The 15315-nt window shown below is 32.5% G+C and overlaps 1 protein-coding gene across 1 annotated transcript in view; it reads right to left on the minus strand.

The window, feature by feature from the left end:
- LOC143150084 (lachesin) overlaps positions 1–15315 on the minus strand; it is a 94584-nt gene that overhangs the window by 49716 nt on the left and 29553 nt on the right. The window contains exon 2 of the mRNA XM_076318100.1: positions 4281–4387. Coding sequence (XP_076174215.1) covers positions 4281–4387 — 107 coding nt within the window. The remainder of the gene's footprint in view (positions 1–4280; positions 4388–15315) is intronic.

Raw genomic sequence — 15315 nt, forward strand, 5'->3', positions numbered from 1 at the left:
ACTTGAAGCACAGTCAACGTGTTATGTAAAGCGATACGTGTGAGTGTAAAGGCTGTGAAACATGTTTTTCGCCATTCATTACAAGATCGCGGAGAACTAAAACGTCTACCATGGTTATATACCTAGGCCAGCAATGTCCTACTTAGTGTCCAAAAAGTATAAAGATTGTGTATCTGGAATCTTGACTCTCGATTCAAGAGCACTACAGTTTTCATGACATCACTCTATGTATTTCTTCAGACACAGTATATATACCTCGACAGAATTCGAACTCAGATTGATGAATCACAACGTCACAGTTAGAGTTGTGTAAATTTTTCCTTAAATAATAAATAATAAATGAAAACAATATTTCAGTCCTGAATAACGATTAAATGTTCGTTCAAACAATGTTTATTTAAACAACGTCATAAATTTAATATTAGCAAATAAAAGGTTTATTTTTTATTTCCGTTTGGAGAAAATAAAAATGATAAATAATTATTAGTTTTACAGTTTGTTTGTGTAATTCATAACTGCAACGAATTGTCTAGTCGCGAAGATAAAGGTAAATTATATTTTAAAAATTATATATCTTGTTGGTGGATAAGCTAGAATCTGTATTCCAAAAAATTAAATAACGAGATAGTAATTAATTAATAAGTAATATATATGTATATATATAATGTGGATTTATTTTAAATAATAAATAACTAATTATTTCTTTATTTTAAGTAATTCATTCAGATTTTTCAAATATCGAATAATTACTTCTTTTTTTTATATAAACGTCGCACAAAATATTGAGTATCTTTACAAATTTCTGAAATCGAAGTTTAATATGTGTAAACTTGTCGCAAATAAATCTTTGTTTCGTTTTACGAGTTCCGTAATCGAGCTATATGTGTATCTGTAATTCTAAAACACCATATATTTTCCATTGCAATTATAAATCACGTTGAATATTGTAAAAGCTACATCCACTCTAATTGACCTGTTCACACCGAACTTGGATTAACACTATAACTACCGATAAATTCTAGTATATCAAGGTGTTCCTCAAATGTATCTCAGGAGAATCAATGATCGAGGAAAAAGAGGACACTTATGAAATTGATTATATTAGGGGGACCGGAAAGTAATGTCGTTTCCTTACATTAAATTCAAACACATAAATTTTTAACGAGTTTTTATTTTTAATCAATGATATAATCACCCTCATTATCAACAACCTTTTGCCATCTAGTGTGCAAATTTTCAATGCCGGATCGATAAAAATCAATTGGTTTTTGAGCAAAATATACAGAGATGGCATTTTGAATATCATCCAAATTTGCAAATCTTTTGCCACTTAGAAAGTGTTGAAGCGATCGGAATAAATGGAAATCCGATGGTGCAACATCGGGCGAGTATGGTGGGTGAGGCAGTACCTCCCACCCCAATTCATTAATTTTTGCCAAGGTTCGTCTTGCGCAGTGCGGTCTTGCATTATCGTCTTGCAGAATAACGCCTTTTCTGTTGACAATCGCTGGCCACTTTTCAATTAAAGATTTATTTACACGATCGAATTGTTCACAGTAAAGGTCTGCATTCACAGTCTGTCCAGGTTTCAGCACTTCAAAATGAACAACGCCGCGAATACTCCACCAAACACACAAAAGGGCCTTTTTGGGGTGTAAACCTGGCTTAGCAGTACTTTGTGGCGATTCATTTGGAGAGAGCCACTGCCTTTTGCGTTTTGGATTATCATAAAGAACCCACTTTTCATCTCCGGTGATCAAGCGATCAAAAAACGCTTCTGTATTGTGCCGTTGAAGCAATAAGTTGCATGTGGTGGATCGGTTAGCCTTCTTCTCTTCGGACAGATTATGCGGGACCCAAACACCTGCTCTGCTTACTTTCCCAATCTGCTGCAAATGTTCTTGGATGGTCGACCAAGGTTGGTTAAGACTGTTTGACAATTCCTCGATTGTCTGACACGGATTTGCTTCCACTTCCGCACTTAACACGTCATTGTCTAACGTTGTTGGTCTTCCTGATCGATACGAGTCGGAAAGATCAAAATTACCGGATTTGAACTTGGAAAACCACCTTTGGCATTTACGAACGTCTAATGCATTTGGATAAACATCGCAAATGTTTTTGGTAGCAACTGTTGCGTTACTACCCTTGCGAAACTCAAAAAGCATGCAATGCCGGATATGTACCTCTTCTGGTATTTGGCTAGCCATTTCACCCAAAATTGTAAAGAAAAATTTTAAATTTAATTATTTACAACTAAACAAGTCACTATAACCTCAGAATGTCTTTGCTACGACTTTAATGTACACAATGAGCTGACAAATGACAATCAAATAGTGACATGCGCAGAAACGACATTACTTTCCGGTCCACCTAATATCTATAGAATAAAAGAAGTTATAACAGCTTTTGAAAAATTGCTATGGAATTTGAAGTAAATTTATTTGTAAAAGCAATTGAAACCAATCATTTTGACTGGTTGGTAAATGTAGCGTTAAAGAAAATAAGCTTGCCCGTTTTGAAGCAACTGATTACATCATAACGAGTGAACATCGGTGCGATGCACCAGCTGCATCCCAACAGGATTTGAGAATATCGAAGAAAAACATTAATGTATGAGAAAAATCATTTCGCCGCCATGCAACGCGGATAAAAGTGTAATTAAATTTACACCGTTTTCCTCGATCTCATTAAAACAGAAACATGGGAGTTTTTTAAAATCATTATTCGTCGCGTTATAATTCATCTTTTCAACGGTGTACACACTGATGTGTAATGAAATTGTTTTCACAGTGGCGTGTATGAAATCTAATACGACAAGTGGAACGGTTCTATTTTTGTGACCAAACACAGGGACGTGGCCGAAGAAAGGATATCAAATCAAGAAGAGTGCATGTGAATTTAACGGAATGGGTTATTCGAGAAATCGATTTTGTTGAGAAATAGTTTTCTCGAGTTAAAACAAGACAATCCAAGGTCTTGATCTCTCTAACGAAGTTTACGAACGTTTTTTAAAACAATCCTTCACTACTTCGTGCCTGGTAAAAGAAGAATTCATAGATTTTGTATCAAATTTATGTCACTAATATCAAAATTTATTATCAAAATTTGTTTCTCGAAACGTTTCACTTTTATAGTATAAATTAATAAGCACGTTTAAAAACTACAAAGCTGTTTCATGTTTCAGTAGATTTATGTATCTTTGCAGAAATATCGTACCCATGTTTGTCAAAGAAAAAGTACATATACATAAATAAATAATTAATTAATTTTTCATTATGACACAATTGATATATTTATGGTACATCTGCGTAACATCTATGTAACGTGAAGATCCAAGGACATTAACCGTAACTAATAATGAGTACAAACAATAAGAATATAAAATTAAAATAAAAAGTAATAAGTAAGAGTTAAAATTAAATACATGAAATCACAGAATCTGTAAAAGTATAGAATCATTTAATAAGAATGAAAATTCTTATTCTTCTTTAAGAAAAAAGCGTCTTCCACTTTTATCGATTCTTTCCTTTGAACAACTTTTTCATCTTCAATTTAAAACGTGACCGTGTACGACCGCAAAGTGTACCACTCGAACCACTTCTTCTACATTACGAATCGTAACACGTTTTTCACGTCGTGATATTTTGTTTGGCGCTGGTAGAACTGTTAGAGAATAAAATACTGGATGGAAAATATAGGATTAAATAACGACCACTGTGAACAAGTGACGAAAGATATTTTCGTGTCGATGGTACAGTACTCAAATTACATATAATGTTATTCAAATGTTTCATTCGACGAAACATAGAAAAAGAACTTTCCTTTAAATCAAAAGTTTACTCTAAAAGAAAAAGTTTACCGTAAATTTTCCTAATAACGTTTTGATTTACTGGCTAATACTGTTTCGATTTACAAATATCTAAAATAACCACTCTTTATTTTATCGAAATATATAAATTGTTAATTGAAATATATTGATTCCTTTGTACTTGCTATATATAAAAAAAAATACGAAGTAAAGTAAAATAATATATATATATATATATATATATATGCATAATTTCTGACATTTGTGCAAAGTAAAAGAAGTTAAATACCATAGCGTATTTGAGAAGATCTTGAATTTTTTCTAATATAATATTATGTACTACAATAGACAAAAGCAGGGAGGAGTGAAATGAGCAAACAAAATGTCAGAAGCTTGCGTGTACCCTATCAATTTGCAGAAAGAATTTTGCCCATTAGAAGTTTGATAAATTTTTATAGCGGTCACTTACCCTGTAACCTCCCAAATGTTTGACCAGACACGTAAAAATTGCGTCCCTTCCGAGCGGTATCGTTAGATTCGTGATAGGACCAGCGAATTCGGGTGGGAAAGCACCCCCTGAAACAGATAGAATGCATGTGAAAAACTCTTCGCGAATTTGCATATCTTGCTCGCAGTAATTTCACAACATGACATTTATTCAGTGAGTGAAACATACTTGTTTAAAACAGCCGAGACAGAGAAACAATTTTAGTAATAGATATTTCTTATTATTATGAGAAATCAACAAGTATATATTTAGCGAGAAAAAGCCACGTTTCAATTTATTTGCGTTAAACATCTCGACACTGATATTATTCGATCTACTTGAGTGATGTTGATCCTGTGTAATCTGTTCAACGTAAATAAATGCGGAAGTAAATGAACGTTATAAAATAATATTAATAGAATAATTAAAAAATTAACAGAATTACATTAATTTCGTCGATTACATTGTTTCACACATTTTTTACTTCGGTTTTTCATTCTAATTTCCTGTTTCTCAAATGCATACAATTTTATTTAGATTATTTTACAATTCCCACTTACTCGTATACTATTATATTAGGTTGATTATGTTAAATAGGATCTACTCTTATTACTTAAGAGGACCAAAAAGGATTAGGTTCAAAACCGTATAGTAAGCACACTTGGCCTTTCTTTGCTAGATATATATTTGTCAAAGACAATGAAAAACTAACAGTTTTGTCGTTGTTACGTTTTTGAATCTCACGGTGAAAAAGAAGTAGGAGAGGTCGTCGAAATATTTGCTGATTTATTTCAAACAAACAAATTACAACAAGTATAACATGATACACTGTCGCTCAAAGGTTTAAAGCACCCTACAATATTTTTTAAATTAAATCATTTTATACGCATACATGTTTCATTAAAAATTATACCTATTCTTTTATATTAGTAAAAATTCGATTAAAATCCTGTTGACAACTGGATGTACATATTTGCTGTGATACTATAGAATTTAGAAAATCGGTCCATCGAGATAACTTTCCTGGCGATTAACTTCATCAATTTTTCCACATTGAAGCATTTTCCAATCAAGATTGTTTTTTCTATTGTGTTATTGTTTCGAAACCTGAACTGGTGGTCTGGAATTAGGTGTTTGTCATGTACTTCTTTCGTTAATTTTCCAATATTGTTTTTTTTTATCACATTGGAGATAATTGGAAGAAGAGAGATTGGCCTGAAGAAGATGTAAGATTAAGGTTCTTGCCAAGTTTTAACAGTGATACTGTTCTTCGAATGGTCATTTGAAGAATATGGTCACTCATCTGGTCTTCCTGATGAATATACTTTTAATTGATTATTTATTATATAGCGGTATAGGTTCTTATCTTTTGGGTTGCGTTTCTAGTTTATTCAAGGATCCTAGAAAGTATGTTTCATATTGAAGTGAAAAAGAGTTTTAAAGAAGTTTCTGTATTCTTCGAAGGACATTGAATGTTTTGGAGCACAATACGTCTACATCTCTGATTTACATCGAGATGTTTACTGATACTTAACAACGATGTAACCGCGATCGATTGAAAAATCGATTGGTTGACCGAATTAATGGAAACGACGAAAAGAACGATACGAAACACTCTTTGTTTTCGTTTTCTTTGTAACCAGAGTTCTCCAATACATCTGGTATGCAAAATAAAAGTGAAAAAATATGATCCGCGAGAATCGATATGTCGGTGCGCTGTTTCGGAAACAAAATAGCATTCGAATGCGCGTATTACGTTTTACATTTAATGCCGCTGTTAAATTATTTTTGTACTTATCGCGGCTTGTTATTTATTATTTTACAGATCGATGCGTAAGCTCGAAACGTTTCAAATATTTTTCACGCGGAAATGGTAATGTTTATTCTGCTTCCTCTGTGCTGTGCACATTTATTCATGCAAATCCGTCAGATCCTCCATCGTGGTATTTACGGAATATTTTTTCTAATCGCGACACCAGTATTTTCAGTTTAAAATATGTGTCCAAGTTCCTTTTCATAAATTCACCGGAAGAAAGCACTGAAAATAGAAAATGAAAATCTAGGAAATTTTGTTCGAACTCTACGAGAACTTTCAGAATTTTGTTTAATTTCACATTTTCAATTTCTTACGAGTTATTCAGTTTTTAATTATGTCATCTTTACAGATTGCATTGCACAAAGAAAAATATAGATTTTTAATTATCTCGTGAACTTTTGCACTTTTGTACAAGTTTATACAATTCGTATTTGTTTGGAAAAATGTTTATCAATATTGGAATCATTGTCATTGAATACAATCACCGATGACGTTCCAATCGAAGAGTTTTTAAACCGATGATAAAACGAGCTACAACGAGCGAGAACATTTTTGAAATTGTATTCTTCAAATTAATTTATGATACGGTAAAAGATCAAATAAATGGTATTGCTTACAAAGGTCTCAACATTTAAGCACTAGTTTTCATACCCGCAAGTAGGATATGCTGGAGAGAGGAGAATAATTAATTGAAGTCTGATGAAGTCTGAGTTCACGAGGGTCTCAAAGGACCCTTAGAGTGCAACTCAACTGAAGTTCTCCTAGGAATTAATAGTTAAAAGCGAAATGCGTACATTCGATTGGAATGAAGGTTCCGTCACATAGGAACCTCATGATTGGAATTTCATTTTTACAATAACACTGGTACATTGTTGGTACGACATGGAGGATATTCAATCAATTGTTCAAACTTTATCGCTACGAATTATTTTGTCATCGGTCAACGAGGTTACTTCCTTTTACAGAAAAGGAATAAATGAAGAACCAAAGATTCGTAGTGACGTATAATTTAAGCTGACAGTATTTTTACTTCGTGTCCAAGAAAATGTTAACCGATAGGACGTATGCATCAACATTTGGCAAAGTTTAGTTTAATTTCTCCTGCCTGTGTTTATTTCTAATGCTTACAAAACCTCCAATCTTTTGAGAAAAAAAATTACCTACACCGATACATGAAACAATTAAACAAAATGTCCTTCTTCCAATGACATTGGAAGTGGAAAGTAAATGAGATACAATAACAAGAAAGATATAGAGGGATCGCGAGCGAGGAGCCGAAATTTCAACGGAATGCTGCACACGTATCAGTGTAGCAACCACTAACACAATTTGTGGCTTGATTTTTGCAAGTTACTTGTCAAATATGTACCTGGCTTAAAAAGATGCAACGCGTCGCAATATATGCTTTGTACTTCGTGCACGCATACGTCAAATTTCACGTTTCATTTTCATATTGCAGCGTGCATGCGTAATTAGATACAAAATAAACGAGCCGTGGCTGCGCGATGCCTGTAATGACAAACCTGCCTCCCATTTCATGTAGCATTAAATGGGGCACAATTAGTTCTAACCATTCCTTATTCGAATTTTTATCCATAAATCTTGACACTCCGCTTCAATCCATATGATATGAACTCGAGATTAATGTTGTATGAATGTTAACCTATCAGCAATATTACATTAATAAATTCTTCTTACGTTCAAAATTCAAATAGCAACTTTAAATAGCATTGAATTGTATATATTGGATCTCTCCTTACGAACGACTAATGTCGTTTATATTAATTAATGCTAGCCTATCGTGATACACCATTTCTCACTTGCTAACGGAAGAATAATATCTTAAACAACACTTTTCCACATTCATTTATTAAATATTATTCAAGAATGTGTTATTTCTTTTTTTCGACCTACGTTTCCATGAATTTTTGACCCTAGTTTGATCAAATTCGACGAATAATTTCAAGCTTCAGGTACTCGATGACTAGTTTGGTCAGTGTTAATAACAAAATATTGTTATTAAGTCGAGACCCCAAATATGGGTCAACATTTTTTATAAACTCTAATTTTTGTTTGACAGATCTGATTGTATCTTCAAACGTTTCCTTATCGCTGTTGCTGATGTATTTTATCACAATTTATCGCTTTATTTTGTGCTTCCTTTTAAATTTTGTCTATTCTATTACATTTGTTACAAAAGAGATGTTCTGTAATATCAACCAAGATGCTCTCCCAGGAGGAGTGAAATGTAAATATTTCTGTTACGTAAAAGCACTCATTATATGTTCGTGGTACCGGGTGTTTCTATATTCCCGATGATTACCATTCGGCATCGTACATATCGTTAATGCAATTGTAAACGAAAACGATTAAAAAATGAACAGGTTTCCAACCGGCTACCTCAAGTACATGATCGCTCACTTATACCATTTGCGTCACGGCCACTTCGGTGAAAGACATTAATATTCATGTATACAGGGTGTCCCGCGACGAAACCGATAAACTTCGCCAGAATATTTGGAAAGTTATTTCGAACGGAAAATACTGCATAAGCAATAAATCAATTCAGTTCCGTTATCGAAATATGAACAGAAATACCGATACGTTTAGTTATCGCGTTAGAAAGAGGTGAGCCTTTGGCATGGCCCTCATGGTCACCTGACCTATCCCTTTTAAATTCTTTTCATGGGATTGGATAAAACCGAGATTATATTTAAACGGAAAATTTAATACATACGATTAGTTGATAAAGGGATAAAAAGGGATACTGAGAAATTGAGGTCATTAAAAGCCCGTCTACTCGTTTCCACAGAGGCACGAGGTGCTTATTTTAAACAGTACTTATGAATTTTGACACAACGTGTCAAAATGTATTTGATACGAAATGTATTTGAACGTATTGATACGTTTAGTGACGAATGTATTTTCATATAATTGAAAATAAATCGTTAAGCTGAAGTAAAATATTTTGAACGTGTCTAATTATTTGTAGTTGAAATTAGTGTACCTTCTATATCTCGAAAACGAAGACGAAGCGACCTATAATATATATATAATACTTTTTTTCGTAGAATAATATTCCGAAGCTTCTCGGTTTCGTCGAGGAATATCCTAGGTATTAGAAGGTATGTAATTTTAAATATTTACACTCGTATTTCGAAAATTATTGAGTTATTGTACCTGATATTGTACCCAATGTGTACAATAGAGACCATTTTGCAAAATTGCGTTAAAATTAGAGGAGAACAGATTGAATCCTTCTTGTCAGAGTTTGAATGTCTTGGGTTTTAAGGATTTTCGAAGTGAGGAAAGGAGTGATAGGATAGAAGGAGGTTTAAAAAGTTTCAGTGGAAGATAGAAAGGTCAGTTCATGCAAGGGTTGTAGGACATGGATATCACGACACAGTGTTTGCAGGTGAGAGAGAGAGAGTTAGAATCGTAAAAACTATTAGCTTAAGTGAGAAGCTGCGTGTAGAATAGTGCAAGTGTATTACATAAGATTGCAACAAAACTCGCTTAAAAATCGAAACTTCTAAAGGTCAAAACGTGAGACCTTATGGCAACAGTTTATCTCATTAAAATGTTGAACTTCTTAATTCTCTGTGTTGGAATTTAACTGGTAAACACGTTGGACAGATTAATCTAATTAAACTGAAGAGATTCCTACGAAATGTGTCAAAAGACATATACTATTTTTGAAATTAGATTTGAGTGGATCTGGAAGAGGGCAAAGTTATAACACTAATAATTCTTAACAAAGTTGATCTTTCTTTCTTCCTACAATACATTTCATATAAAATCTTTATCGCAAAAGTCAATTAAGATAAAATATATTCATATTATGTCCTGTATGAAAATAAAAATATATGAAAACATACACACATACAAAATATGTACAAGAACATAAGTCCTCACTGTTCAGTTACATATTAAATAAAGCTTTTTGTTCACGAAAGAGTATGCATGAATCTGTTTAACTCTAACTCTGATTAATTTAATAATTAAAAATAATTGAAGCGCAATAGTATTAAAGAAGTATTGATAAAACTATAAAAGAAGAAAGAATGCTCTTATAAATAACAAAAATTACCCGCAGGCAATTGTCAAATATTTTTTTTATATTCATATTATTTCGCACTTACAATGTTCCATTCGCTATCATTTTTATTTTTATTTCCATTTTCATATATGTTTTTTTATTTATCTTGAAGAGTGCTAACTCTCTTTGGCCGAAACATCGAGAAAATTGTAACTATTGTTATCGATAAATGTTTGATATCTTATTGTTTCATATTTTACTAATAGCTTTCACGTTCGATAAACGTCGATGTTTCGATATTGCAGTATGAGAGACTAATCGTGTCAAATTCGTTGATTGATGTATTTCGCGACACTGGTATTAACAATAATCTATTACGAGCCTCGAAACATTACAAATATCACTCCGAATCGAAATACCAATAATAACACGGGAAAAAATGCAAGCGCTCGCTCGTCGACGATTTTCCAATTGTAACAATCGTCGATGCGAAATACATAAGGTCACTTCGCTCGAAAATTTTTTTACTACAGCCGGCAAATGGAATACTTGATCTGTATGTAATGAAACGTTTTCACGTTTCACAAGAGCCTCGCCATTTTACCGTGCAGCGGTGTTACGCGTTGGACAGACATAGTTTTTAACTGACAATGAATTTCTTGTTAACAGAATTGTGTCGTTTAAAGTTTAAAGTACGTGGCTAATAATAAAACGTGGACAGAAGAGTTTAAACGTAATATCAATTCAGTTAATTTCACACAAGCGATATGAAATTATTTGCGCAGACCCTTTTCAATCTATCGTTTGTTTCATCAAAAGGTATAATTTAGATACGCGAATATTAAAGAGCAGCGTTTATTCGTTTTAATAAATTGGCAGCTACGTCTCTCGCATATGCTATTATATGTACAAAAGTTTTAAGCTCGTGTTACAGGTCATATAATAGCATTTAAATCTATTTCTTTTCAAACCATTTCCATCGTCGTCATACGAGGGTGAATGTTTTTCAATTTGACTTGACATAAAGTATCACATTTCTATTACTTTCTTCCCATATGAGTCCTTCATTTCTACAGTTGTTATTTAAAGTTGTATACTTTTCTTCCGAGTATCTTAATTTTTATTCTCAGTTGAATATTTCATTTCCCAACAACGTTTCTTAAAACTTTTATGTTTACATTGAACTTAAGGTGTTTTTAATGAATAACGTTGTTGTTAATAAATAATTAACTATAAGTTCCGATTCTTACGTCTTCGCTACTTATGCTTCGAACCCTTACCGAAGCAAAGGGATCGAATCTTTATATTTCTGATACTTTAGTTTCTATTTCCTTTGAAGTTTTGCACTGTGAAGTGCTTGAAACAAAATGGCGAGAAAAATCAAATCGTTTCGTGCAAAAATTATTCGCAAATATATTTATCTTCTAATTTTATTCAAACCACCATTTGTATTTGGCACACTTTAAAAATCCTGTCTTTTTACAAGTTTTAATATAATAAGTAAATTACATTCATAATTCAGGAATTATGGTCATGAAAGTGTAATCATTTACAGTTTCTAAGCGTTATTTCACGTGTCAGTCTCATTGTCGGTTGAATAATAGCCCAGATAAACGTATAAACGTTTTGATAAGAAAAAATTGTATACTTCGCTATCACAAAGTAAGGTAACATACTTTTAAGAACGTAAATGAACAACGAATGTGTTTCAGCAAATTCAAGCGTGAAGTGGAAATCGTTGCTTTTTGCCTAAAATAGAAAGGACATATTATTTCCTTCTTATCCACTTTTCTACCTCAATGATCAATAACGACACTTTTTCTGTCAATATCCCAGAAATACAGCGGCGTATTCGATTGCAATCGTTCGATGAACAAGAAATATCCGATATGAAATCACGGTAATCAGATTCCTCCCTCGGTGAGCTTTTATTAAATAGTTTTTTTTTCTTCTGTTTGAGGTAAATAAGTTCGCAGAAGTTTTGAAATACGGCCAGCACAGAAAATGAATTAAGTTGCTGATTTATTGCAGATCATTATATCTATCGAATATTGCTATGATTAAATATTTAGAATACTGCATTTCTATAATAGAAATATATAAACCCACAGAACGGTGGTGTACAATTATCATTTCCTATGTATTTTGTAAATATATAAATTGAAGATAAAACTGTTTTCTGTTATTTTATATTTCAGAAATAAACTAACACTTATTATTTCATAAATTCCAATTATTACTTGCTTCGATTTGTTTAGAAAATCGATTTCGATTGTATTAAACTTGATCAAAATCTGCAAATTATTCCGTGTTCATTGTAATAAATAAAGTGGAACTATTACATAATGATATTAAAATTCAGTTTGTCGTCGAGAGTAGAAGCAAACGAACGTATTTATCAACATCATGTATGCCTTGAACGCAAATGAATGTGAATATCGTTGTAAATAAATGGAATGCAAATTAGAAGTGGAAAGTGTATATACAACCCGAGTCTATGCCGACTTCGTTGCAATATATCCACCGAAATAGCCCCAGATTTTAAAAGCCTTCACTCCGAACGAACTATAATGATTTTAATCCTAATTCTAACGTAAATCGACGTCGAAGCTACACCAAAGTTATACAAAGTGAACATTTCTCCCAAAAAAGACAAAAGATCGTAATCGAGACCAAGGACAAAGTTTAAATCAAGGATTATGCTCGTACACTAGGAAAGATACGTGGCCGGATAACATAAATTTATAGAGTTTGCGTCTTTCTAGCGAGCAAGGAGATCACGATCAGCCTTACCGACAAATAAGCATATTCGAATCAATGACAACAACTTACTCGTGTGGCAGTTGTTGTTTTAAGTATACGACCACAAAGAGAAATTTGCATTTGTAACATCTGTATTCCTAATAATCACCAATTTTACGAAGCCGAATTAACAAATCCTATTCGTTAACTCTCAAAGCCCTCTCAACAACCACAATACACTTTAGGGATCCTCCAACACAAACATCAAAAGGAAAAGTATTGAAGATGTAATATTCAAATCGAAACTCATCTTATTAAGCAGAAACGAACCTTTCTACTTGAACATATCAAATAGATTCTATAGTTTAATTGATCTGGTTTTCTGAAGCTTCTCCATTCTATTTATTATTGTCTTTACAGTTTCGCTCGATTTATACAACAATGACCATTTTCCAATTTTTATAAAGGGAATTGGATAAACTCCTTCAATTACAGGCAAATAAACCAGTTCTTGGACAAATTTAAAGAGCTGATTATCTATGTGGCTTAAACACTATCGCCAAAAATATATATCGATAATAAAATTAAAAGTGCGATAATGTGATCAAAGAATAGAAGTATTAAACTTTTATATATGAAATGTATAAAAAGCATGAGATTTGTGCTAATTTGATAGAATTCAAAAGAAGAGCGATAGCGAGAATCACCTTAAAAGAAGCCAAAAGAAACTTATGATCAAGTCATGTTCCCTGACTAACAAATAACACTCCAAGCACCGAAATGTGAAACGAAGTAAAGATAATAAATTGAAATTCTTTTAATTTGATAAATAATTAAAAGTTCCAACAATTTAACCACTACAGAGTCCAAAGTAATTACCGATGCCCTCGATCAACACTTTCGCTATGAACTTCAATGACAAAAACTTTAACCCAAGATTCCTCGAAATTATAATTAATGTTTAAAATATTCCAGAACATAATGGTATTATGTATTCGGACAACAAGAACTCTTTTATCTCAAAAATCCTGAAAAGTGAATTCTAGTCGACAGTAAACTCTATCAGAAACTTTAATTCAGAGTTGGACAACATATCCAACATTTTCATCTAATAACTGCCAAAAGCAGGTTGAAACTATCTCTTAGAACTTTATAATTATATATGGTTGAATGATGCCTTCCTTGGCAATGGCATGATAATTCTCTACGTACTGAAACCTAGAAATAATAAAACATTCTGTCTTTGCAAATTGCTAAAAAAATTCGAAACAGGAGACTGAGTTGGTATCTAGAAGCAAACAAATCACCAGAAAACAATGAAAATCGGTTTAGTCGATTCACATTTGACTCTCTAATGACACTAGACTCGAATGCATTTCGAAGTCTTTCTCAAAAAACTCCACCAGACAGCAATACATCTAGTATTGAAAAGGCATACAATGTGTTATGCAGATACCTCATCTGTTAAATGTCGTTTCGGTTAACGGATTGTAAGGCTATCTGATACTCTGTAGTGTACCCTTTGATTAAGCGAATACACTGTGAACATATACTATAAATTATTGTAACAGAGCCATGGTGAGATTACACCCGCAAAGAAGTCTCGATATTGTGGTACTATAGTTTATTGGAAGAGTATCGATTCAAAGATTAGAGTGTAACTAAACTTTTTAAATTTTATATATCAATTATCATATTCAACAAATATAATTACAACCTAAATCTAAAATAAATACTCATATCACATAACGATAATGGAGTTCTGCATACAAATATTGCAGGACTCCAGTTATTGACATATTGGGAATGGCTCAAATTATACAATTTACAATGAAAGTTACTTAACTATTTTTAATTAAAATTAACGAAAGTACAATACGCTTACTGTTGAGTACCATGATCACACGTTATTACAATATTTACTTGTATGTAACAGAATCAAAATAATGCGAATGTGCATATAATTTACGAATTCGAGATTTATATAATAACCGTCCTATCAAAATATTCATGGACAAGAATTGTTATTCTAGTTGCATTAAATTTTTCTGTACCAGTATAACTGATTCAAATACCAACTTATATTCTATATTCGATTTACACATTTTTAAGAATCTGTACAAGCAACGCTTAATTAAAATTACTTCAAAATGCATATAAGGCGAAACACGACTAAGTTAATTTAGCATGTATCAATTAGAGCTAATTGGTTCGTCATTGGTAAGCAACGTCAATAGTTCTTTTATACATTTCTTGCAGATACCATACGTCGCTCTCACAGTTGCGATTCTAATACCATCGTTGCCAAACTGTTAAATTTCACTCAACGGTCAAATTAAAAATTGATGGGAGAAGTATCATCTTTCCGTAAAATTACTAGGTTATTTATTTGAATATCTGCGGATTTTCCCAGGTATTTC

This window comes from Ptiloglossa arizonensis, chromosome 8 (assembly GCF_051014685.1).
Source record: "Ptiloglossa arizonensis isolate GNS036 chromosome 8, iyPtiAriz1_principal, whole genome shotgun sequence".
Lineage (NCBI taxonomy): Eukaryota > Metazoa > Arthropoda > Insecta > Hymenoptera > Colletidae > Ptiloglossa > Ptiloglossa arizonensis.